Consider the following 27,066-nt stretch of genomic DNA (forward strand, 5'->3'; position numbering starts at 1 on the left):
TCCCCCTCCCTGATTATGAAGCGATCTCTACTCATTATATAATAGAAAAATACAAAAAAATTAGAGAAGAAAATTAAAACCATACATCTGCTGTTAACTGGAACCAGTCATACTGTCTGGTCTCTTCACTTTTTTTTTTTTTGGGGTCAGTCATGGGGCTTGAACTCTGGGCCCGGGCACTGTCTTCAGCTCAAGGCTAGTGACCACTCCACTAGTTGAGCCATTTCCGGTTTTCTGGTGGTTTATTGGAGAGAAGTCTCACCAACTTTCCTGCCTGGGCTGGCTTTGAACCATGATCCTCAGAGCTCAGCCTCCTGAGTAGCTAGGATTATAGGTGTGAGCCACCAGTGCCCAGCTCTTCACTTTTTTTCCCCTAACTTAAACATATAGTTTTGGAAACTGGGTGTGGTAGCATACACCTGTAACCCCAACCCTTGAGAGGCTGAGGTGGGAAGATAGAGAGTTCCAGGCCAGCTTGGTCTAGTGAGATCCTGTGTCAAAGAGCAAAATAGCCTCCTGCCGCCCCACCCCCTCCATACACACCACTGAATGGAAGCAAGTGGGAGGAGGTAGGGGTGGGCACAGCCCCGTGGCTGGCAAGGCTCCAACAGAAATGCAGTGGGCTGGTTGGAGGATGCCAGCTACGAGTGATGAAGGTTCCTTTTGAGGTGATGAAAACGTCCTACAGTTGTTTGTGGTGAGCGTTGCACAACTTTGTTAAGTATACAAAAAGCCAATGAACTGCAGACTTTATATGGCTGAACTATCTCAATAAAGCCCTTGAAGGTCTGTATTTGAAATAAAATCGTACATAAAAATTGGAATTGAGCTTTCTTCTACTAATATGTCCCCCATCCTTTTTTTTTTCCCAGAAGCTATTGCAAATCCTGAGAACCGTCTTCCTGAGGCTACTTCAATGGCGCCTCATTCCCACACTTGCAGGTGCGAGACATCAGAGGGGCTACTGGGGTGTGTGCAGTGCACCCCAGGATCCCCAAGCCCACTACAAGGCTGATCTACCCAGCTCACGGCTGTCAGGGACTCGGATTAAGGACCAGAGGGTAGCTCCCACCAGTGGCAAAGGATGAGGTCTAGGGGCCCTGGCCTTGCCCCCCTCACTCCCACCTGGGCTTGGAGCTCTTGGTGGTGCTTTTATGAACGGCCCCGGGGAGACCTTGTGGTAGGCTGGCCTTCTTCCCCAACCACACAGTATTGCAGTCGTGACCCAGTAACTGAGAAGGTGACATTATGTAGAAACGATCACTGAAGGCAATCAGGCTAGGGGAAAGTTGCTTCTGGGGGTCCTGAACAACATGACTTTATAACCCTAAAGGAGAAGCCAGCCAGCCAGAGGCCACCAGAGGCAGTACACATGGCGTGGGCCAGGGGCTTCCTGGGTCCCCAGGGGTTACCAGCCGTGCCTATACCTCGCTGCCGTGCCCATACCTCGCTGCTGTCACTCCAGGACTGGGGACAAGCAGTTCTGATGTCTGAGTGACTTAGTTGGTGGCACTTCGTGACAACAGTCCCAGGAAAGGTCTTTCCCCATTGCCCTTTTACAAGTTCAAGTCCCATCCCATGGTATGGGGTTGGCCCGGTGAGCAGAGCTGGCTCACAGCAGGCAGGCAGTGAGGTTTCTCAGACGCTGACACTTGGCTCTCTGTGTGGGCTGAGTTTCTGCCCCATGAGGTCCTCTGGCCTCTTGAGATGGTCAAAACTTTCTGGAAGGATCGGAGGATCCCAGGGCCTGACCCTCAGCCCAGGCCCCAGGACCAGCCCTGGTATTGGTGGGGGCCTTTCTCAATACTCACGAAGTCCTGGCCAAGCTAGCCCCCCAGCTCCACAGATACCCCGAGGCCCCCCAAAGCCTCCAGCCGGGACAGGGTGGGGCGGGGCGTGAGACAGGGCCCCCACAGCTCCCAGAAATGACAGCCCTGCCATGGCCTCCTCCCAGACAGGCCTCCCGCCGAGCTCTGCACAGACAACCAGGAAGCCACCTCAGGACTGTCCCTCATTCCTCGTCCCTGTCCCGCCCTGCTCTGCCCAGTGCCAGCCACAGCCTGGCAGCTCCTCCCAAGTCTGGAGAAGGCCTGAAGGCAAAGTCCCAGGTTAGACATGGCGGCTCCTTCACGCGCTCATGTGGGCCACATACTGTCCCCATCCCACAGAGCCAGCTGGGAGACACGGCAAGGACGGGGTGCCGTGGGGGTGCCCCTGGCTGTGGGGAGCTGGTCCTACCGAGGGACCAGCCTCCTGTTCGGGTTCACCACTCACTGTGGCCACACCCAGTCACTCCCTGTTCCCAGCATACGCCAGTAATTTCCACTCAGCCTGGAAGGCGCCTTCTGGAATGTTCCCTTGATCCTCAGCTCAGCTGTGGCCACTCCCACTCCACGGGGGATCACCCCAGTGCCAGGGCCACTGAGCTAGGCCCTGCCTGGAGACCCAGATTCCTTGAAAGCCTAAAGCATGCCATAGCCACCCGACCCCCCCCATCTCTGCTGCCTCGCCCCAGGACCTGCAGAGGAAGCCTCTCCCCCAAGTCCCTCTGTAAGTGCACTGCCCTCCCAGCCCCCACTGCTGCCTGCGGGGCGGGGTGAAGAACTCAGGAGTCACTTCAAATCTATGAAATGCCAAGCATTAAACTCTGTCCTAACTCCTGAGTTTGGGTTGGTACGTAAGCACCTCTGGCCGGCTATAGCCTCTACCCCCCTCGCCCCCTTGCCACCCATGCCTGGCGCTCCATGGTAATCACCAGGCTCCCTCGGCAAGGTTCCCAGCGGTCTCCCCTTCTGGGCTGGGCAGGAAAGTCTATGGGGCTTGGGTCCATTTATGGTTAGCTCGTCAGCAGGGGCCATGCACACTAGAGTTGAGTTGGGTTCTTTTCGCAATGAGTTAAGGCAGGTGTCTATTGGATGGCATTTTACTCAAAATCTCAGAACACCAGGATCTGCTTATAGCACACATGAGAAGGCGGGCATGGAAGGGGCCTCGCACTGCACATGGAGAGTCCTGCAGTGTGGACAGGTGGCTTTGTCCGTGGGGCTCACGTGTGCAGCACACCTGGGTAAATCGGCTGAGACTTCTGGTGGAAGCTGCTGGAAGCATTCCTTCACAGTTTTTGTAGCCCTATGCAATCTGCCACCTGGCTTTCACAGTGGACGCTGACCCCCGAGCACATTCTGTGCTCCGTACAGGGCTGTGTGGACAAGATGTGGCCTTACTGAATGTGGAGCAGGACCCTGGAAACCTAGCAGGGGGTGACAGTTGTGACAGGACAGCAGAGGGCCAGGAGACAGTGCCACAGATGTGAGGGGTGGCCACAGATATAAGCCACACAGACGAGACATGGCTTAGGCCATGGCAAACAGGAGAACAACAAGATAGGTAAGAAAACAGGCCGGGCACTGGTGGCTCACAGCTGTAATCCTAGCTACTCAGGAGGCTGAGATCTGAGGTCCAAAGCCAGTCCAGGCAGGAAAGTCCACAACATTTCTCTCCAATGAAGCAGCAAAAAGTTGGAAGTGGAGCTGTGGGTCAAAGTGGTACAGCTCCAGCCTTGAGCAGAAAAGCCAAGTGAGAGCACAAGGCCCTGAATTCAAGACCCAGTTCTGGTCCAATGAAGCAAAAAAAGAAAAGAAAAAAACTGGCCCTAAAGCCCACTGTCTTTCTGAGCAGTTTCCACAGCCCTTCCACCATAGCTGGTGTCTGAAGGTGCTGGGATGGGGGGAGGGGGGAAGGGGGAGAGGGAAACTGCTATCCTCTATTTCATCTCTCATCTGCCTCCCCTTCCCCCACCATGTGACCTGACCCACGCAGACTCCAGCTCAAATAGCAGGAAACCTGTGTGCAGGCTGGGGAGCTGGGCGGTGCTGCTGGCTGGTCTCATTGGCTCCTTCATTCCCTTACTTCAGCCATTAAAAGCCACCAAAGGAGCGGTATGCTCTGTTCCCACTCCTAGGGGGACAGAGTGCCCAGCTCGTACCACACAACGCAAGGGGGTGTGGGCCCTGGCTTCTTCATCTTTCCCACCACCTCCTACCTGCAGATAAACCAGAGCGGGCAGGGCAAGGCCCCAGAGGAGGAATGCCTCCCAAGGTGTTAAAACTACCTCTATGGATGGAGACTGTTCACAGAGAACAAGGCTAAGGTGAGGGTGTGGAACACACCGGGTTCTGCAAGGCTGCGCCACGTGTGATCAATATGCAACAATCAATTGTCTTTCTCTACACTGGCAGCCCACGATCTGAAAGTGAAATGGAGACAAACAACCCTAGTTGCAATTGCACTGAAATAATAACAAAAAGAATGCGATACTCAAAGGAGTAAGCTCAGCAAAAGAGGGTTAAAACTTGTTTGTCAAGAACCTGAAAACATTGTTTGAAAGAGAAGAAATGAAATGCAAGTCTTTCCTGGGCTGAAAACTTAATACTGTCGCAGCAATAGCCACCGAGTTGATTTCTGATTCAGTGTGATGCCCATTAAAAGCCCAGCTGCTTTCATTGTAGAAATTGGCAGATGGCTCCTGAGATTCATATGGAAATGAAAGGGGTCCCAAACACAAAAAACATCTTGAATAAGAAAAATAAAGCTGGAGGACTCACATTGCCCAACCGCAAAACTTACTTCAAGCTACAGGAGCCGAGACTGTGGTGCAGGCGTGAGGATGAACACAGGGCGCAATGGAAGAGAAACGAGCTCAGGAAGATCACACATGTGATCTTCATGTGTGATCAATCCCACAATACAACTGGTGACGTAAGCTATTTGGGGGGTATCAAACATGCAGTGACAAGTGGGTGTCATTTCGCTGAGCCCAGGAAACCAAGAATGTCAGGACTGGCCCAGGAGATAGACAAAAAGAGGAGGTCCAGAGCGAGAAGCAGAAGATACTTATGTTGCCCCTTAACTCAGACTGGCAAAGGGTGGGGGAATGGCTGGGCAGATATCGTGAAGGGGGTGGCGGGGTGCTGCCTCCCACAGCCTCCTTGGGCTCCCTCCTCAGGCTTCCCACACCAACACGGCCAACCTCCTGGCCATCTGGCTCCATGTTAGCTTCATTTAAGAAATTATTGCATTAAATTGATAGAACGTTAGGGAAACTCAATGAACATCCGGGCCAAGTTTTCCAGGGGGAGAGAGCTGCGGAAAATACCTTGATAATTTAAGTTCTACTGTATACACGTAAATATTGTATGATTACTGTATACGCTGGGCAATTTTTGTGCAGTTTAAAAACACACACACACAAAAACTAGCAAGAGCGGATGAGTTGGTTGGCTGATATATTTAGCTAGCAGTCCTGGGATCTGAACTTTGGGCCCTGCACTTGCTCATCCAGCACTCTACCCCTGTAGGCATGCTCCTAGAACCTTTGCTGTTTGAATGTTTCAGATAAGGTCTCCCATTTTTGCCTGTCCTGTCCTCAGATTGTGATTTTCCTCTCTTCCGCACAACTATTTAAACTATAGATAGGTACTACTATGCTTGGCTAGAGTTAATTTATCCTTTGGTTGTTGGTGGTGGTGGTTATGGGGCTTGAATTCAGGGCCTGGGTGCTGTCCCTAAGCTTTCTTCTGCTCAAGCCCAACACTCTATCACTTGAGCCACAGTACCATTTCCAGCTTTTTCTGTATATGTGGTACTGAGGAATTGAACCCAGGGCTTCATGCATGCTAGGCAAGCACTCTACCATTAAGCCACATTCCTAGCCCAAGTTAGTTTATTCTTATATACAAATGCTGTTTTCAATTCTCAGCTCATCCTATGAGGTGACAGAGGTGCTGGGAGGTCAGCTGACTTGGCCAAGGTCAAGACCAGGAAGTCAAGCCTCAAATGTTGTAACTCTAGGTCTAGTAGTCTTACCTTGCTATCCTTGAATTGCATTACAAATTTAAGCTGGTGGGCTGGGAAGGTGGCTCAGTGGTAGAGCGCTTGCCTTGCATGCATGAGGCCCTGGGTTCAATTCCTCAGCACCATATAAGCAAAAAGAAAAAAGCTGGAAGTGGCGCTGTGGCTCAAGTGGTAGAGTGCTAGCCTTGAGCTGAAGAGCTGAGGGATAGTGCCCAGGCCCAGAGTTCAGGCCCCATGACCGGATCCCCCCCCCCCCCCCAAAAAAAGAAAAAAGTCTGTGAGACTCTTATCTCCAATTAACTACCAGAAAACTAGAAGTGGTGCTGTGGTTCAAGTGATAGAGTGCTAGCCTTAAGCTGAAGAACTGAGGGTTAGGGCCAAGGCCAGAGTTCAAACCCCACAACCAATTAAAAAAAAAAAAGAGTCTCACAGACTTTCCTGACTAAAAAAAAAGAGTCTTACAGACTTTCCTGACTGAGTTGGCTTTGAACTGCAATCCTCAGATCTCAGCCTCCTGAATAGCTAGGATTATAGGCATGAGCCACCAGCACCTGGCTTAAAGACTTAAAAAAATGGCAAGGACTGCTTTTGATTTACATAGAAGGGGAATTAATACCATCCATCCATCCATCCATCCATCCATCCATCCATCCATCCATCCATCCATCCTCAATCACCTTCTACCATGGCTTGCAATTACCATCCATCTACCCATCCCCCTATATCCACTCATCTATTCCAATACCCATCCACAAAATCCACCTACCTAATTGCTCTGTCATCCATCTATCCATCCATCTAATCATCCATCCCTCCTACCCATTGCTCTATCTGATCCATCCATCCATCGATCTATCCATCCACGCAGTCATTTGTCCATCTACCCATCATCTCCACCCATTCCTGCTCCCATTCAATCACTCAGTCACTCACCCTTGACCCCTCCCTCCTCCAACACCAAGGGCCTAACCTTGAAGAAGCATGTAGATCCTGCTATACTATTAAGTGCCTGCTTTAATCTGATCACTGCACATACCAGGGTTGAGTTCAGGTGCAGCCTGGCACAGACCTTCGGCCAATCGCTACTTAATGGAAAAATGAATGTGCAGACCTTGCCCTTGAGATGCTCAAGGTCAGGAAGGGAGACTAAAATCAAGAGGCACCATCAGTGTGACAGGCCGCACCTCCCCATGAACTGAGTATGCTGACGGCAGAGGTAAGACCACTTGGGTGCTAACAAGGTGATTCTCGGTTCACAAGAAGTAAAGTGAGCGAGCCCTTCCCCTCTACCTCCGCATCCGCTGCTGTATTGCACAGGACCCTAATTTCCCTACTCTACCATCTCAGGTGATGTAAACTTTCCCAATGCACCTGTCATTCTAGAACTTTCCAAGCTTCCTCTCATCCACTTCAAATAGTTCAGGCCAATCCAACAAAATTTTCCAGGTACCCCACTATATACAGAACATTGGGGGAGACCCCTGGACTCACACCCCCCCCCCAAGCAGGACTGGGCTTGAGCTGAGCCACAGGGAGCTATCCAGGCACCCGGCTGCCTGGAGCTGGAGGCCAAATGATGGCTGGGCAAGCCCAGCCTGCTTGGACACAAGCCGTAAACACCCGAGAGATCCACTGACGGCGACCCGGAGGATGTTAAAAATAATTATCCACTGAAAATATTAGATTTGCTCTGGATTGTTCATTACATACAATGGTTTAATAGGACTTTTATTGAATAGCTGCAGAGCTCTGGGCCGAAATCAATTTGCCAAGCACGTGGAATTCTGATGTCTGGCTCTCGACTTCCCCCACGCAGAGCAATTTTGCAATCGCGCCGGCAGTGGCTTCCAGAGCTCCAGCTACATCACAGGAGCATTTATTTCTGACCACAAAATTACATTTATTCAACAGAAAGCAGCTCCGGGTCTTTAAGAGGTTAACTTCTGGAGGGCTTGGCTGATGTCCAGGCCCGAAGAGGAGCGCGTGAGCGCGGCGGGCCCGCGCAGGCAGGGCGGCAGTGCCGGGCGGCCGGCGTGATGAATGGACTGCTGAGTGCGCGCCTTTCCACACGCGCCGCCACTGCCCCGGCTCCCATAGATCACCGGCTGGGCCTCGACGTATCTGACTGAAATTGAATTTGGCTTCTCTCTCAACCGTTCATTTCCGATGTTATGCAAGGTTATATCCTTTTCTGCATGAGCAGAACCAAGCCAGCTGCAGCTTTGGGGGAGAAAATGTGCTTCCAATTACAGAGCTGGCCTGCGAGCCGCACTGCTCCTGCCGCGCCCCTAATTGAGACATCAACCCCGCCAACCTGCAGCCAGCCCCCGAACCAGCCAGCCCCCAGCTCTCCTCCCTGATCACCGAAGCTAACCCCATCCCCACTGGGACAACCATGGCCACCACTGGCACCACCCAGGGCTCTGCCAGGCCCACGAGGCCCTGCTGCTGCAGCTAGTCCAGAGCCCAGTGGCTGGTCTGTATGCCCGCCTACCCATTAGGGAGACAGGACCCCAACTTCACAGGTGGGCACTGATATCCCGGTCAGAGAATGCGCTCTTTTAGGGGATCTCACATATACTAGGCAGACACCACCCCCTCTCCCCACCCCAACTCTTTTGCTTTGTTTTTTTTTTTTTTAATTTACTTTGCTGTTATTATAAAGGTTATGTACAGAAGGATTACATCAGTCAAGTAGTGAGTACATTTTCTTTTGTACATTTCTGTGCTTTTTTTTTTTTTTTTTTTTTTAAACATTTGCTGATCTTCCTAACTTTGCCTGGGCTGGCCTTGAACATGGATCCTCTTATCTCTGCTTCTGAGTAGTTGGGACTCTAGGAATTAGCCATCACATCTGACTTGTTTTCTGAGACAGGATCTTAATCCCTTGCCTAGGCTGCCCCGGCACCTCAATCCTCCTCCCTCTGCCTCCTGAGTGTCTGTCTGGGATTACAGGCATGAGCTACCATGCCCTGCTGAACAGGTTCCTATTTTTTTTCTTTTTTGCTTGTGGGTTTTAGAACATAGTGTAGAGCTACAGACAACACTCAGTAGGTACTTAGTAGCCAGACAAAGCAGAGGCTAAGAAACCCTTAAGCGCTGGCCTTGAGAAGGCAAAGGTGATTGAGAGGCAGGGTGGCACAGGTGCGCACAGATGCGCTGTCTAGAAACTCAACAACTCAGTGTCAAGAAAACAATCAGACTGAAAATTGGGCCAAGGAGTTAAACAGATGTGCTCTAAAAGAAGAGAGCACATGGCCACTGTGCCCATGAGCACCCAGCACGGCTACCGTCAAAGAGAGACACAGAGCCACAAGACACACTTCAGCACATGGAAAGGCAGCAAGTGATGGCAGGGTGGGCAGAGCTGGGCATTGACACAGAGCGGCCATCAGGGGTCCCATCTCATATCCCAATCAGGCATTACTGATCCACTAACCCCACTGGTGGGAAAGATCCAGAGATCAGTGGTCCAGGTTGCAGGGTCAGGAGAAGATATCCACATGGCCACGCTCCCTGAAAGCCCAATGCAGGGACACAAACACTGCTGACTGCAAAGGCTGACTGCCGAGAAATGGAGCAGGGTGGTGGGTGCCAGCACAGGGAGTTGTTGGTCTGGGTACAAAGTTCATTAGGAATGCTGGGTATGCTTTGGGGCTCCCAGACCATGAGCATGGTGGTGACAGCCAACAACAATGCCCCACCTGCACACACCTACACACTATCACCACGCACATGCAACCTGACCAGAGGGACTGTCTTATAGTATGCCTGCAGCAGAATGTCATGCCACACGCAGGAAATACAACTTCTGTCTCTCAGCTTCACCTTACTCAAGCTGGGGGAGGGAAAAGCTTGGAAACAGGCTGAGGAGGGTGGGAACCACAGAACGAGGCAGTGGGAATCTTCAGTGGTCTTCACAGCTGGGCAGGCACAAGAGGGCAGCACTGGAGGTGGAGGCTGGGGTGGGGGATGGGGGGCAGGAAGAGATGTTCAGGTGACATGAACACATTCCTCTGACTGGAAGCCCCGGACGTGAAGGCTGGAGATAGGCTTCAAACTTTAGTCCCAGCTCTAGAGACACAGGCAGAGGGATCAAGAGTTTGAGGTCAGACTGGGCAAAGGCTCCAGGCCCTATTTTTAAACAAAACTAAAAGGACTAGAGGCATGGCTCAATTAATGCTTCTCCAGCATCTACCAAGTATGATGCTCAGAGTCCACGTAGGGCTGGGGGCAGGAGGGTGGGGGTGGGGCAGTACTAAATCTCAGAGCACCTCAAGGCAAAGGAACAGCGTTGTCCCTGAACTGTTCTTGTAGAGTGGTCTGCCACAGAGGGACCCTGACCCAGTGCTTCCTGCAGTTCGTGAAGCATGGTGGACAGGCAAGTCCAGCTTCCAAGGTCAGTCCAAGCCTGCAGTCACCATCTTGGAGCCACAAAGGCTGGGAGCTTTGTTTCTTGGAAAAGGCAGGTGACAGAGCAGCAGCAGGGGTCTGCCCCAACCCTCTCCATGCCACTCCACACCACAGCACCCATGAGACAGGGCAGACCCTGTACCACATAGGCACACAGGGCCTCGATCTGCTCCAACCCCCTCCATACCACGCCACGCCATGCCACGCCACCCAGAGCCAGGGTAGGCCCTGCCCAGCGCAGGTACATGGGGCCTAAAGATCACATGTGCATGCGCACAGCTCTCAGCTCTAGGTCTCAGATGCACATGTCCAGGGCACGGTAAGCTGTCCCCCATTTGTAAACCCTGAGCACAGGTCTCCAGACTCAGAGTCAAGACAACTGACAATGTAGCACCTAGGGCCATGGAGCAGACAGCCACCTGCCCTGCCCATAGGCACCAATGTCAGGCATTGGGCTGGCCTTGAAAAAGGGTGGGGACGAAGCAGAAGTGGGGTACTGGGGAGGGGGGCCCTCCACAGCTACCCTTGAGTAGATCCACATTTCTATTTGGTCGATTCAGATCTAAGGGCCCCTCACTTTCCAGACGGGCCGAAGTCAGGCAGGAAGAGGAAGAGGAGGGGCAGGAGGAGGAGGGGCAGGAGGGGGAGAATGATGGGAGGAGGAGGGGGGAGGGGGGAGGGCCCGAAGGGCATGCAGAAAAGTAAAGGATGCAACCAGGAGCCCCCACACCACCCCTCCCCCCCAGCCACCGGCCACATCTGCGACTCTCCATGAAATGCTATTTGGAATAAACCTCCCAGACACCCTGGTTTTATTTAGAAGTGGCCATTGGATGTGATCACTCGCATGTGTCACAGCTCAGGCGATTGGCTGAGGGATGCCGTGGGAGCTCTCAGTCCCTGTCACTGACCCATGGGTGATCTGCCTGACCCTGAGCAGGGCCTGCATTATCTGGCCTGGCCTCGATGCACGCGAGGGCCTCGCTGCCCCCGTGCGGCTGGAGCTCCAGCCAGCAGACAGGCCAGGGGCTGGTGCCAGCCCTGCTGCTGGTGATCTTGTTCCTCAGCTCAGCACTCATTCCCTGCGCCTCTCCTCCCTCCCCCAACTTTGAACTCAGGCCTTCTGGAATGGCCTCTGAGGAAGCCACGCCCTCTGCATGAAGCCCAGGACACCCAAACAAGTCAACACCCAAACAAGTCGTGTTTCTACCCGCTCCTTCACTGCCCCATCACAGACAGAGGAGCAGCCAGGCCCCAAGGCTCACGCCTGTAACCCTAGCTGCTCAGGAGGCTGGGATCTCAGTGAAAACTGAAGTTCAAAAGCTGCCTGGGCAGGAAAGTTGGTAAGACTTTTTTTTTTTTTTTTTGGTCAGTCACTCTGGGCCTGAACGCTGTCCCTCAGCTCTTCAGTTCAAGGCAAGGGCTCTACCACTTGAGCCACAGTGCCACTTCCAGTTTTCTGAATGGTATATTAGAGATAAGAGTCTCACGTCTTTCCTGCCTGGACTGGTTTTGAACCCCATGCTCAGATCTCAGCCTCCTGAGTAGCTAGGATTACAGGCGTGAGCCACCAATGCCGCCTTGGTAAGACTCTTATCTCCACCAAAAAGCCACAGGTTGAGCTGTGACTCAAGTAGTAGAGCGATAGCTTTGAGTGAAAAAGCTAAAGGATAGCACCCAGGCCCTGAGTTCAAGCCCCAGTAACTATGCGAACACATGTGGGCAAACACAGACACAGACACAGACACAAAGACACACAGACACACAGACACACAGACAGAGAAGGCCATGTGAGGCCATGACATGGTGATGGCCTCATGCATGGCAAGCTACCTTGGGGTAAGCCAGAGTGAGGACCAGGCCTGGGGCGCAGAGCTGCCATCATGGCCTTTGGGGCTTGGGTGGCCTTCCTCTAATGAAGATGATGCTTCCATCTCCCCCAGCCCTGGACATCTGGGCAAGGCTGGCCAAAGCCAGGCAATGCAGGTAACATGGGTGTGCAGGAAGCCGGCAGACCCTGGCGAGCCTCGGCAAGGGGACCCACAGCTCCTGAACAAATGCATGGAGGAAAGATGGCTGGGCGGGGGGCCTCACCACTGGCAGGAAGCCAAAGAAACTTCTACACAGAGAATAAAGAACAAACCCCCAAACACAGGCCGCTGAGAACATTCCTTGACTTTGCAATGCATCCAATCCATGTTTATCCTACTCTTCTCCCTGTGGTCTGACTGTGTGTACCCCCAAACACTGTGGCTACTCCCTGCCTCTTGCCTGCACGCATCATGGGGGCTGGCCCTCTGCTCCTGCGTGCTCTTGGGACCCTGGGGTTCTGGGATCAGCTTTCCAAGTTCCATCTAGAAAGCCCTGTGGTGGGGTCAGTCTGGCACCACTGTGACCATGGCACTGTGGAAGTGAACAGTGAGATTTCTCCCTAAATGTGGGGCAGGTTCCATGGAGATCTGAGAAGCTTGCATGACAATGTCTTGTTTTTCCCGGAAGTCCTGGAGTAATGCATGTTCATTTCTAGCTATTCTTTTTTGTTATGGTTGCTGCCTCCAATAGCACCTTTTGTATGTATTATTGTTGTTGTTATTTTTTTTGGTGGCACTGGGATTGAACTCATGTCTGCTAGGCAATCCCCATGCCTTTGGCTTTTACTCTGTTTTTCCGAGAGGGCCTCATGTTTTTGTCTGGGTCAGCCTTGGGCCAGGATCCTCCTCTCTCCTCCTCCCCCACTGAGTACCACACCACACTCTGCTGGTTTCTGAGACAGAGTTTTGCTAACTTTTGCTCAGGCTGCTGCCCTGGGACGGTGATCCATTCATCTCTGCCTCCTGATGAGCTGGGATTACAGATGTGTGCCACTAGGACCAGCCCTTCAGTAGTATTGTTCGTTTTTTGTTGTTTTTGTTTTAAATTATGCTTTTGGTTTACTGCTGATATAGAGACATATAATTACTCCTGTATATTGATTTTGTATCTGGCAACCATGTTATATTATTGAAGCTCACTTGAAAAATGACAAGTTTTATAATGCTTCTGCTTTATTTCTTTTTCTCCCTGCTATCACTGCCAGCTAAGACTTCCAGTTAAATAAAATCAGCAACACGGGGAATTCTTGTCTTGCTCCTAGTTAACACCAGTAGGGCTGACGATTGATGTGGGGTTTAATAAACACCTTTCCCCACGGGAAAGAGGCTCCCTTGGCTCCCAGTGTGCCAGTGCCATTTTATTATGACTGGATTTAATCAGATTCTTTTCCTAACACTAGTGAACTGTCAATCCTCCTCTCCTCCACGCATGGCATGAGCTCTATGTGAACTCAAGCAGGACTCTGGGGCCACACCAAGCTTGGTGGATTCGCCCAGCCCTTTTTAAGGGTGCCTGCACATCTATTCATAAATAACAGTGACTTTTATTTCCCTCTTTGTGCTGTTCACATCTGCTTGTTGGCATCGAGGTTACATCGGCCTCATAAAATCAGTTAGGAATTGTTGTTTCTTTCTCTATCTTCTCCAGGAGTTTGCAAAGAAGAGGACTCCGTGTTCCGTGAAGGATGGACAGATCTCTCCCAGAGAACTCCAGACCTGCAGGAGCATTGCTGTAGTGGCCATGAGACTTCATGTTTTCTGCAGCTTCTTCAAGCAGTTGGGGGCAGGGATGGGATTCTAAAAACTTAGGACACTTTGTCTAAGTTTTAAAGTGAATGAGAATAAAGCTGTTTATAATCCTTTCTTGTTATCTTGTTAATCTCTGCTGCAGCTAAGGTGTTAGTAACGCAATGGCGATCTTTCCTGATGAGTAAAGTGGTTTGTCAGGTAGGTGTGCCAGCGCTGAGGGCAGAGGGGCGTGGTTCCGACGGGAGTGCTGGCCTGGCCAGGGTGAGGCCATGGGTTCAATCCTCACTACCAAAGTAAGAGATTCTCCCCCTCCCCAAATCCCTACTAACAAACATATGAACATAAAACAACAAAAATCAAAACAAGTCTGGTTGGGTATGTGGCTCACTTGAATCTCATAGCAGTTTGAGGCAAGCGAGAAAAAAGCTAGTGAGACTATCTCAAAACTGAGGTGGATGTGGTGGCGCATTCCAGCAATCCCAGCTACTTGGGAGGTGAAGGGTAGGATAATTGTGAGCTAAGGCCATCTGGGGCAAAAATGTAGACTTCATAGCTGAAAAGAAACTCATAGAAAAGCAACTGGGCATGTAGCTCAAGTGGCAGAGTGCTTTCCTAGCAAGCTCTAGACCTGAGTTCAAAGCCTAGTCACCAGCACCAAAAAAAAACCAAAAAGCCCCAACTGCACATGTCCATCTCCTGGGCCTTTTCTTTCTCATTCATTTATCCTCCTGCACTTGTGATTCACCCATTGCTGTTCTGACCTCTACTGTGCTGGCTTTCTAAGCAGATGCTGGCCTCAAGATTCTGTCTCTCATTGCCTCTAATGTGAATGCTCTGATTACCCCCGAGGATACTGGGGCACCCTTGTTCTGGTACCCAGCCCCCCTCAGCCTTCCAAGAGAAAAGGGAGAGATTGCCAGAGATTTACTCAAAGGGTTGCTTAAGGCATTGTTGGACTATGAGATGCCTTTGTTTTGGTGGTACAGGGGTTTGAACCCAGAGCCTTGTGCTTGGCTAGGCCTTTGTGCTTTAGTTACGATTTTTTAAAAATAAGGTGTGGATGGGCCTGGAGTGTAACATTCATATTTATGCTTTCTACAAAGCCGGGATGACAAGCATGCACCACCACACCCAGCTTTTATTGGTTAAGATGGGAGTCTTGGGAAGTTTTTGCCTAGCGTGTATGAGATTCTGAGGGTGGATCCCAGCTGGGGAACAGAACACCAGGAGAGGAGGAGGAGAAGAAAGAGAAAAGGAAAGGGAAGGAAAGGGAAGAACAGAAAGGGAAGGGGAGTGGGGGGATGGATAAATTCAGAGATATTTCAGTAACAACATATTTCTGCAGAAGGAACCCAGGGCCTTGGAAGGAACTGGAACAGAGCTGAGGAGCAGAAGCCACCAGGAGAACAAGTATGAGTCCCTGGCTAAGCCAGCAGCCTTGTGGCCCTGCCCCAGGCAGGCATCGGCCTCTGGTCTAGTTGAAGGAAAACTACCCTCACCTTGACCAGACTCAAATAGTTACCTCTGCCTTTAAGTTCCTCCTCCCAAACAAGTAGGACTTCTGCAAAAAGCCTGCTTTCTTTCTCCTCTCTCTTGCTAGCTAGGTTGGTGCTCTACTCCTTGAGCCATTCCTCCTGTCCTGCTTTGTGTTTTCTTGCTGGTTAACTGAAGGAGTCCTTCCAACTTTTCTGCCTGAGCTAGCTTTGAACTTTGATCCCCTGGATCTTAGCCTCCTGAATCTGACCAGAACCTGGCTAAAATCCTGATTTCATAGCAAGTAGTATTCACTTAATATAGCAATTTGGGAAGACAACGTTCAGAGGATACAGAGTAGCAGGTGTCTGAAGACTGAGTGCACTCTGAGCCCAGCAGGTACTAAAGTTGTGCTGTGTGGGTAAGTTTGCCGAAGGAGATGTGAGGGGTCCTTACCACGGGGTATAGATGGGAGCTGGGGAGTCGCAGCCTGCCCCATGGCGCCTTAGGACACCACGTTCCATCCCTCACGTGGACATGGCCATTAGCAGGGATCTAATAAACCTTCGTTCAAGCTAATCTTTGACCCTTTTCAACAACAGCCTTTGTGTCGGGCACCAGGAGGCTCAGATGTGTCTCTGACTGTTCACATCTGGCAACTCCAGCACCAAAGCCACCAGCCATCAGATGATGGGACAGTGCTGACCCGAGGCTTGGACTCTTCCAAAAGCAGCAGCGCAGGGCAGCTGCCCTCGCTCTGCCGGCTCCGTTGCCGACCACCCCGATGCTAGCATTCCAAAATCTTCCGATGCCCACACAGGGCCAGGAGGGAATGGGTGTCACCACTGGGCCCCCGCCATCGTGCTGAGCACCATGCTAGCCCACGGGACACCTCCTCCTCTCCCTGTCGGGGGCCACCCCTGCACACTGTTCATCTGCCGAGGGCCCTCTGGAAAGTTCCACTGGGAAGCGTGTGCCTGTGAACCCAGGTTCACTCCTGTGAGCTCAGCCTCAGCCCAGGAGTCACGCCGCTCCTCACGAAGCATCAGGGTCTCGAGGCCTGCTCCTGCAGGCCGGCTGGGCACGGCGGCACCTGGAGAGGCTGAGGGCTCCGGGCTACAGCCTGAGCAGTGTCTGTCCACTGGACGGCACAGTCCGCATGTGCAGCCGGAAGGTTCCTCCCAGCTCTACGGTGGCCAGGACATCTGTTTAATGTAACCCCGGGGGGCCCAGCTTACCTCTCCTTGGAAGCTCTTCAGCAGCGGTGCTACCTGCTTGCGCAAATCCTGCAGTGAGGTGAGTGGTCAGGTCAGGCCAGGCCGGGGTAGCCAAAGGAGGAAGAAATAGAAGGAAAACATCCATTAGGGTTTTCCCTACAATGGTCTCATGCTGAGAATCACCCCACCACCATCCTGGACCCCCTACTGACCTTCACCCTTAAAACCATACACCATGCCAATTTTACAAATTACACACACTAGCTTCTACCGAGGCCTGGTTAGAATGTGCTATGAGGCTGGGCATGGTGGCTCATACCTGTAGTCCCAGCTACTTAGGTAGAAGAGACTGGGAGGACTTAGGTTCCAAGCCAACTGGAATAATAGTGAGACCTCATCTCCACAGACCAGTGGGGTGTGGCAGTTCATACCTGTGAACCCAGCTACATAAGGAACACAGGTCAGAGGATTGCAGGCTGAAGCCAGCCCTTGCAGGATGCAAACCCATCCGAGGAGGGACCAGGGATATGGCACAGCACGGGAGACTCCCTGCTGTGCCAGGAGGAGGGGCAGGAGGGAGCCACTTCTCTCCACCCCCAAGCTGACCCAGGTCCACCCCAATCATGGCCAGCTAGCATCGGCAAGGTCAGAGCCCACTGAAGCCATGTCGGGGAGCGCCAGCCTGCTGATGTACGCGCAGGCCCTCCTGCTGTCCCTGAGCCAGGTAGTGAGTGACATCCAGCCACAGCCTGGGCCTGGGGCCAGGGAGGTTCCACAGGCCTCAGAACACAGAAGAATGGAGGCAGCAGTGGGGGTGGGGGCCACTCGCTCCCTGGTGCCCTCACGGAACCCTTGTCTTGCTGGGGTGAGGAAGGAACGGTTGCTCATGTGGGCCGCCAGGCTGCCGTGCACAATTGGGTGCGCAGCGATCCATCCACGGAGATGGCACTGTGGCACAGGGGGCATGGCGGGGTTGGGCCTGGCCTGTCCCACCGAGGTGAGCCACCCTGCCCACTCTCCAAGGCCACGCCACAGGGGCATCATGGGAGTGCACCCTAAGGCTCCATAGAGCTCAGGTTCAGAGAGGAGAGGGTGTAGTTGGGCAGGGTCGTGGGATGGGGGGCAGTGAGGCGGAAGACCCTGAGTTGGGACCACTGCAAGTGAAGGAAAAGTCGGGGACATACTGGGGTGCTGAGGTCTAAGGCCACAACCCAAGATTCCCCCCTCATCCAACCCTGTGCGCCCAGCCAGGCCTGGCCGTGCACAGCAGGTGTGAGGGGTGCGGCAGGGAGCGTGTGTTCCGGGGGCCTGGACAGCTCCATTGCTCTCCCAAGCCCTCGCCGTTCTTTGAAACCATTTACTGGAGCATGCGTGGGCTCCCACAGCCCCACCGCAGCGCCCTTTTCCGTGCTACAGCCAACGCCATGTGTGTGTGCACACACGCGCGCACACACGCGCATATTTAAAGACAGTTGGAGGAAAAAAAACCCACTCTATCTTCACACGTCGAACACAAACTGACACATAGGCACTTCAAGGCACCAGCTAAAAGCCGAGCGTTCTAATTTTACTCTTGGCAGTTGGAAAAATCCCTTTTGCAAGTCTACTGCCACAGATATTATCCGGTTTGGAACCACACTAAGGAGAAGGATCCAGAGTGTTCAATTCTGCCCTTGATTTGCCAAGTTTTCCGAGCACTGTGCCCCGAGGACAGGCCCAGGCAACTCGGACTCTGTCCTTCTGGTTCTTGGGCCCAGTACTAAGCCCTCTGCTACACGATCACAAGTGAAGTGAGCCTGGGTCAGGCTTTTCCAAACCACACGAGAGGCAGAGGCTGGGCATGGTGGTTCACACCTGCGATCCCAGTTACTCAGGAGGCAGGAGACAGGAGGACAATTAAAAGTCAGCCACACAGGGTTAGCAAGACTTTATCTCAAGAACAAACCTCAGGGGCTGGGAATGTGGCTTAGTGGTGGAGTGCTTGCCTAGCACTCACGAAGTGCTGGGTTTGATTCCTCAGTACCACATACACAGAAGTGGCACTGTGGCTCTCAAGTGGTAGAGTGCTAGCCTTGAACAAAAGGGACTGCCCTGGGACTGGCAAAAACAACACAACACTCAAGCAAAAGTCCAAGATTCTACCTGAAAATCAAAAAGTCCTAGGTGTGGCTCACAGGGCAGAGCACTTGCCTAGCAATCACAAGGCTCTGAGTTCATATCCCAACACACACACACACACACACACACACACACACACACACACACACACACACACACACACACACACACACACACACACACACACACACACACACACACACACACACACACACACACACACACACACACACACACACACACACACACACACACACACACACACACACACACACACACACACACACACACACACACACACACACACACCCTAACTGCTCATTGGAATGAATGATTGATTTAGTAATTGCCACATACTTAAAATGGAAACAATCATGTAGGGCAAGGTGCTTGATTACAGGTTCTCAGGCTGAATTCTGTTGTGTTTAGTCCTGTACTATCCATAAAGACACGAGCATTTTAAGGCCTCCATCATGATGATCTTGGGATTGTTAATGTCAGATGTCTGTTGGCAAAAGCCAAAATAGCTCACTTCAACCTTTCCCCTAAGTTCAAAGCAAATAATAAGGTGTGTTTACAGAGACACTTCCTCGAGTTATTCTCAGACTGCCGATCTGAGCCACCTTTACAGTGGAGAGAAAACAGCAAAGCACTATCAAGGCATTTTTTTGAGGGGGGGAGGGGGAAGAGCTACTACAGAAAACCAGGATGATTTAAAAGCAAGACCCAAACCAGAACTGACACACACTCAGTCATGCCTGAAAACTGCAAGCCTGCATCTCAACACACTTCTTGTAGCTTGTAACCGGTGGCTCACATCTGTCATCCTAGCTACTCAGGATTGTGGTTCAAGGCCAGCCCAAGCAGGAAAGTCATCCATAGAATTCTGGAATGATGCAGCTCCAGAAATACAAGATGGAGGCACTCGGTTCCAGATCATTCACACGCTAGGGGTGAGGAATTCCAGTGAAAAAATTCCCACTGAAATCTGAACAGAACAATGTGCTTTTTAAGGAAAAATTTTAAAAAGAAAGAAAAAGTTTATTTTCAGAAGTTAAGTTCATTTATAAACATAAGAAAATAAACAGTACACACAACATCAGATTAGACATATGTTAGGCATAGCAGCTTAACAAAGCTACTGCTTCTTTAAAGAGGAACTGGGGTCTCAAACTGGTATTGTCATCCTCGGCCTCAACTCCTCAGTGCTGGGATTACAGGTGTGCACCACCATACCTGCTGCGTGGAAGGGTCGTGGTTCCACGCTTGTTGCTTTCAGATAGCCACATGTCTCTCTTACTAAAGAACACAAGAGCTCAGGCCACGAATGGCGTGTTTAAGAAATAACAATACATTGTGTGCTACCTTGATTGCACAGCTCAACTTAAAAAACACAGTTTGATGGCAAGTGAGATTCCCCTTTGTTCCAAGACTCTGGAACCTTCGCTTCCCATCTCATCACTGAGGCTATGGTCGGCGTCGGGCTTGCAGCGGCTTTTACAGATGAGCACAAAATCTCGTCTCTGTCACGGCAAAGGGAGGTTTTAAAATGGCATTTAAACTTGACTGTTAAATAAAAAATCTCTCTCTGCACAACAGCAGACAGTATGTCCCGGCAATTTCTCAAAGATTTTAGTTCACAGATTTGAGAAAATTCCATTAGCTTTAATTATTTATCAGCCGTCAATTTAGATTACTGTTCTTGACCTATTTTCATAGGGGAAGGGCCACCCAGCAATAGAATAAATGAATGGTCTTTTCGGCACTGGCTGATTTTCTGAAATAATAGAAATCAAGTTTAAAGAAGGAACGAAACCCCAAACATGTAATTACCGCAGTATAGACCCTGCCATGCTGCCTTTGTAGCTGGATAAAATGCACATCTTTGTGAGGTTTTTTTGGTTATTAAATAAGATTATCTTGAAAGGGATAAATTCGCCCATGCTATAATTTCTTCCCATTTAAATTTCTTTGCTCCATTGAAAACATGTTGTGCGTCCTGGCAGAGAGTCTCCCACTGATAGACGTGCCTTGAGCGGCGCGGTGGTGGAATTCCACCAGGGAGGGCCATGGGGTGTGGGCATGGAGGATTCTGGGCTCTGGCGTGGCACGGCTGCTGAGGGCTGGCAGGCCGGGGATCCCCGCATGCCTAGGTGCCTTCAGTGTCCAGCGACTCGCATGCTGCACCCACCAGCAGTGCTGAGGGTGAGGAGGTGGCCAGGGAGGAGGGCAGAGACCGATGCACAGAGGCCACGTGGGGAAGAGTGGCCTGGGGCCCACGGCAGCCAGCCCTCAAGGCGCTGTCGAATTCATGAGGTCCAAAATACTCGTTATGTGTCTTTTCCATGCATTTCCTCACAAGTGTACAACAGAAGCTTCTACAAGCTCTGTGATGTGTGATAATAGCCTTACATTGATGCTGAATGAAGGTTTGTTCTTCTGTCCAACAGTGTTGATGTAGTGACACACATGCACATGCACGCATGCGCACACGCGCATGCGTGTACACACACACGAGAGAGAGAGAGAGAGAGAGAGAGAGAGAGAGAGAGAGAGAGAGAGAGAGAGAGAGAGAATCAACTGTTGAGAAAGAGCTGCTCTGAGGAACTTAGTCTTGGAGTCCAGCAGGGCTGACCATCAGGATGCCCAGGCCCGGTCTTCTGAGCACCTGGGTGCAGGTGGGAAAGGTCCTGTCCTGCCTGTAGGCCTTGGTTGCCCACAACACCCACTTGGCCCTGCCCTGTCCAAAGCTGTGTGTGACGTCCTCCTTCCATGCTTGGTGGCCAGGGGGCCAGAGGTGGGGGAGGGACAGGAGGCCTATGGCCACTGAGAGCTACTCGGCTGGCCCTTTCTGCCCAGATGCTCAGGTCAGACCTGAGCAATCAGGTCTGATTTCAGAACTCAGGTGACACTGGTGGAGAAGAAGCAGGTGTCAGACATGTGTTCAAATTCATGGAAGCCTTGGAGACGTCTGCCACATGCCCCAAGTGAGATGGAGGTGCTACCCACCAGGGTTCAGGTGGAGGGTCCAGCAGACGTCAAAGGGCTGAGGGCTGATGGTGCATTTCTCAGGCTGGCTGCCACACTGACCTCACCATAGGGATCCATGCCGGACAAGGAACAGGCCCTGTGGGCACTCTCAATCCAGACAGGAAGCAGGGCCTCTTCTCTGGCCAGACATACCCAGCACATCACTGACCCCTGACCTCGGGTCTGCAGCTTCCCCCCTCCCCTCCGTTCTCTCCTTCGAGAACTTCCTGTGAGGATGGCCAGGGCTGATACACGCTGCATGCATAGAAGCATGCACACATGTGTGCAAGGTGGTGAAAAATGAAAACAATATGGACCCCACGCAGGTGTCACGAATGGGAGAGCTGCAATAAAGGGACAGGACATAGAGCGTTTAAAAACACACAGTGGCCAGCACCTCGTGGCTTCCCTTCCTCTAGCCACTGTGGGCTAGGGGACATGCGAGCAGCTTCTGACTCTCACCCAAGCAGTGGGTGGGCCGCCAGCCGAGCCACGGGGTCGGGGCTGCGGGAGGCAGCACAATGTGTTTAAGAGGCAGATGATCCAGCCTGGGACAGGAGGGACCACAGGTAAGGGACAAAGCACAAGCCTAAACCATGTCACCTAATGTTGAAAATGTGAATAAACACACACACCTCCAACCCAACAATCCAAAACTTTTTGAGCACATTTCAAATTTCTTTCTTTTTTTTTGGGTCCGGTCGTGGGGTCTGAACTCTGGACCTGGGTGCTGTTCCTCAGCTCTTCAGCTCAAGGCTAGTGCTCTACCACTTGAGCCACAGCACCACGTCCGGCTTTTTTCTTTTTTTTTTTTTTTTTGCTTATGTGGTGCTGAGGAATGGAACCCAGGGCCTCAGGCATGCAAGGCAAGCGCTCTACCACTGAGCCTCCTTCCCAGCCCCATTGAGCACATTTCAAATTTTTTATTTTTCTTTTTGGTTTAGGGATGTTCTACAAGTTGACACAAGTATTCCCCCAAATCTGGACACATCAAAAACCTGTCAACCCAAGAACGCAGAAGAATATACATGCACACATCTGTTTAAACCCACCACCTCCACAGAAAGAGCAGAAAGGTCTATGTGAGAGGAATTAGGGCTCCTTTTCACTTCTTTATCTTTAAATACACAGTCTACTTCTCACATAAAAACACATCCTTTTGTGAACTAAGGATGGGCATCAAGGGAGAGCTGTAATGAGCCCACAGATCTTCATCTGCCCACAGCCCCTAAGGCGGCTCTGCTGGCACCACAGCCCACCTGGCGAGCATGCGGCAGGTGCGTGGCAACGGCACGGCCAGGCGCCCTGCTCTCTGGCACACATTTCCTCACCCCCTGGCACTGCCAGTGCTGCAGCGTCGGGAGGAGACCTAGGGGTTACCCCACGGTTTTACAGCTTTGTGGTAGATGTCAAATATCACGGAGGGTTTGGGGAAACCATGCTACCACGGCACATATGATGTAATTCTTACTGTTAAGGTTTTGGGGTGAAGGTTGGACACTAGGGATGAAACTTGGGGTCTCTCGCTCAATCACCTCCCAGGTTCCTTTGCTTTTTTAATCCATATTTTAGACAGGATCTCGTGCTTTGGCCCAGGCAAGCCTCAGATGGTGAACCTCGTACCCGAGTTCTCTACCTGGGATTACAGGCATGCATCACCATGTGTGACCATCATTGTTTAAAAATATTTGCTATTTGGGCTGGGAAGATGGCTCAGTAGTAGAGTGTTTGCCTTGCATGCATGAGGCCCTGGGTTCGATTCCTCAGCACCACATAAGCAAAAAGAAAAAAGCCGGAAGTGGCGCTGTGGCTCAAGTGGTAGAGCGCTAGCCTTGAGCTGAGAGCTGAGGGACAGCGCCCAGGCCCAGAGTTCAGGCCCCATGACCGGAACCAAAAAAAAAATTTTTTTTTGCTATTTATGACTTTCTTTAAAATGATGAGAAAGAGCTAAAGCAACACATTTGAGTTCATGTCTAGGGGTGGGGGAGACTTGAAACACTGACTTTATGCCATAATGAATATCCATGTTTCCTGTCAACAGATGACTGGGTTGTGGCTCTGAGGGACAAGTCTAAAACCTCTTCACAAATGAACAGCTCAGCAGCAGGACGGTCACCACGAGGACAAGTGTGTGTAGACAGGCCACAAATGAGCAAGTCACACCACGAGAGCCCACTAGACTTAGAACCAGACCTCGAGCATGTGCCTTCCTGGTCTCCTTTGCTGTCTGAATGTTTGTCTGCCATTTGTGCGCAGTTAGCTTACGCCAAGTTAGCAGTGAAGGAAAAGGGGAATGACTCCCTGTGTCTTAGCTGAATCATCAGCACAGACAGCTTGCTAATATTTTACCAGCGTCACAGAGCAGCTCAGAAGACTAATTAATCACCAAAGATGGGCCCATCTTCTTGCAGACACCAAGAACATGGCGCAGGACAGAGGCAGAGGCAGGACCCAATGTGGCACCCACAGCTCATGGTGTCTAAGGGTCTTTATTATACAGACATGCTTTTTTTTCTTTCTTCTGTAAAACACTGCAGAGCCAGTGGCATGGAAAATGGAAATATTTATGACATACATATGGCCTATGAAATTTACACAGCTGAGCACCAGCATCTCACGCCTGGAATCCTAGCTATTCAAGAGGATGAGATCTGAGGATTGTGGTTCAAAACCAGCCTGGGAAGGAAAATAGGTGAGACTCATCTCCAACTAACCACTCAAAAGCTGGAAGTGGAACTGTGGCTCAAGTGGTAGAGAGTCAGCCTTGAGTGGAAAAGCTCAGAGGCAGCATTTAGGCCCAGTACTGGCACATGTGCGTGCACGTATGCGCTTGTACACATACACACACACACAAAAAAAAAAACCATTTGTGACTCAGTAGGCAAGCAGAAAAGCAAAGCCTTCACTGTTTAAAATGCTCAGAGGCCCTGAGCTAGCAAGTGAGGAGAGCTAAGTTTTCACTGCAGAGAAGCCAGTCTCAGCCCCGGCCCCTGCCCCGGCCCCGGCCCCAGCCAGGCTGGCCACCTAGAAGGGGACCCAAGTCCACCCTACCAGACAGGCCTTTTACAGACTCCAAGAAGCCGGGCCAGTCCCACCCAGGTCACCCACCAGGGCTCCGTGGTTCACAGGGATGCGGAGGCTGTGGTGCGGGGCTGGAAGCCAGGCCACACTAGAGCAGGCCGGTTGCGCCCAAGGCCACAGACAGCTGAGTCAGAGTGCAGGGTGCAGGGGAAGAGCCAGAGCTCGGTGTCAGCAGGGTCTCTGCGTCCCTGTCCCTCCCACACTGACATCCAGGTTCTTTGTGGAACACAGTGCAGGTTTGTACAGAAGCCATGCACACCCCTGGATGCCTGGAATCTTCTCCACATGACACACCTACAACCCTAAACAGATGCTGCCACGCGGGGTGGCCTGGGAACTGATATGCTCAGGAGATGCAGCCCCATCCCCACCCCTGAGGATTTCTGACCCACAGGTGGAATAACCCAGAAGGGAGCTTGTAGATGCAGACCACTAAAGAGCTCTTACAAAGCATGAGAAGAAAAAGCACGAGCCGGGTGCCAGTGGCTCACGCCTGGAATCCTAGCTACTCAGGAGGCTGAGATCTGAGGATCACGGATCAAAGCCAGCCCAGGCAGGAAAGTCCGTGAATCTCTTATCTCCAATAAAACCAGAAAACTGCAAGTGGCACTGTAGCTCTAGTGGTAGAGTACTAGCCTTGAGCTGAAGAGCTGAGGGACAGCACCCAAGCCCAGAGTTCAACACCCATGACCGACCAAAAAAAAAGCATAATACTCTGAGATAAGGGAAAGCTCTATGTTTCAAATCCTTTCTGGAAGATTCTGCCATAGGTGTCTCACAAGGAACTCACCACCCTTTGGCATCTGTCTTCCTTGATTCCATGTACTTCTCTCTGCATCCCTCCCCACTGGCACACACATGCCAGGAACGCCCCAGAGGCCACTGGACAGGAAGTGCCTGTCACCCTGACCCTGGAAACCCGGCCCCAAATTACAGATGGGAAGGAACACACACACACACACACACACACACACACACACACACACACACACACACACACACACACTAATCCTAGCTACTTGGAAGGCGGGAGATAAGGAGGATCAGGGTCCAAGGCTAGCCTGGGCAAAAAGTGAAAGACCCTCGCTGGAAACTAAAGGGATGCGGCTCAAGTAGTAGTACACCTACCTAGCAAAGCACCAGGCCCTAAGTTCAACCCCAGGATCCCTCCAGAGGCAAGAGGGCTCTGCCTGGGGGGGAGAGGCTGGGTCAGGACAGCGGGGCCAGCTCACCACTGGTGGGGGCGGGCATGGGCCCTGTGTACATGAACTTGGGTCTACAGAAAAATCGCTGACATTTGGGGAATTATCATGTGTTTTAGTAAATAAGTAGCTTTTAAAATAGTTTTGAAATTCCTCTTGTAATCTTAGGGCTGTTACAAAGAGTAACTTTTACACAAAGATTTTTTTCTTTTCATATACAGCCTGATTTCTTTGTAGTGAAACACTTTAAGAAAAACAAAACAAACAAAAAAAGCAAAAGAATCAGTGGGAGACACCATATATCTCCTGGCTGGAGCCGTGGGCCTGCTCCATGAATCACACAAGTCCATAAATGTCAAGCGCGCATTTGCCCGACTTTCCTTTCCTTACCATATATGGCAAATATAGATCTGCTTATCTCCAACCATCTTGACTTTAGCTTTAGTGATTTTTGTACAAAACTGTCTTTCTTAAGAATTTCTCTTGCTCTACGACTCAGATACACAAGGCAACAGAGCCTGCGGTCATTCTGATGCTCTGGGGTATGGAAGGCGGAAGTGTTTTCATGGCTCAGTGCGTGACCTGGGTCACTGTGCCCACCATGCCCACTCTCGCACTGTCTGGCCAGCAACAGTCCCACTAGAGCAGGGGACCGCATTTCCTGTCCCACACTCAGAAAACTAGTGGGCACTTGTGGACATTGTTTTCCTATAGTTCATAAAGACATAAATACCAGTCTGAGCTGACTTTGAGCCATGATTTTCAGATCTAAGCCTTTGAGTAGCTAGGATTGCAGGCATAAGCCAATGGCTCTTGGTTTGGTTTTCATGTTTTGTTGTTATACCAGTAGTAGGGCTTGAACTCAGGGCTTCACTCTCTTACTTTGCTTTCTCACTGAAGGCTGTCTCTCTAAAACTTGAACACCTAAATTATAAACATTTATGAAAACATGTTCAGGATTGTATGTAGATATTTACAAATAAATTGTCTAAAGTATGGTATGTATAGGGGAGCATTCCAATAGTGTAACTCTTTGAACAGCTAACTTATAGTTCAGCA

At 51.2% G+C, this 27,066-nt stretch overlaps 1 protein-coding gene across 7 annotated transcripts in view; it reads right to left on the reverse strand.

Annotated features, from left to right (window-relative positions):
• The window catches only part of Cux1 (cut like homeobox 1), a 256,975-nt gene that overhangs the window by 115,484 nt on the left and 114,425 nt on the right, over positions 1-27,066 (reverse strand). For all 7 annotated transcript variants that reach the window (XM_042686510.1, XM_042686509.1, XM_042686505.1 and 4 more), the window contains exon 3: positions 16,598-16,645. In XM_042686510.1, coding sequence (XP_042542444.1) covers positions 16,598-16,645 — 48 coding nt within the window. The remainder of the gene's footprint in view (positions 1-16,597; positions 16,646-27,066) is intronic.

Source organism: Dipodomys spectabilis, unplaced genomic scaffold (assembly GCF_019054845.1).
Source record: "Dipodomys spectabilis isolate Male_0828 unplaced genomic scaffold, ASM1905484v1 ptg000098l, whole genome shotgun sequence".
NCBI classification, from domain to species: domain Eukaryota; kingdom Metazoa; phylum Chordata; class Mammalia; order Rodentia; family Heteromyidae; genus Dipodomys; species Dipodomys spectabilis.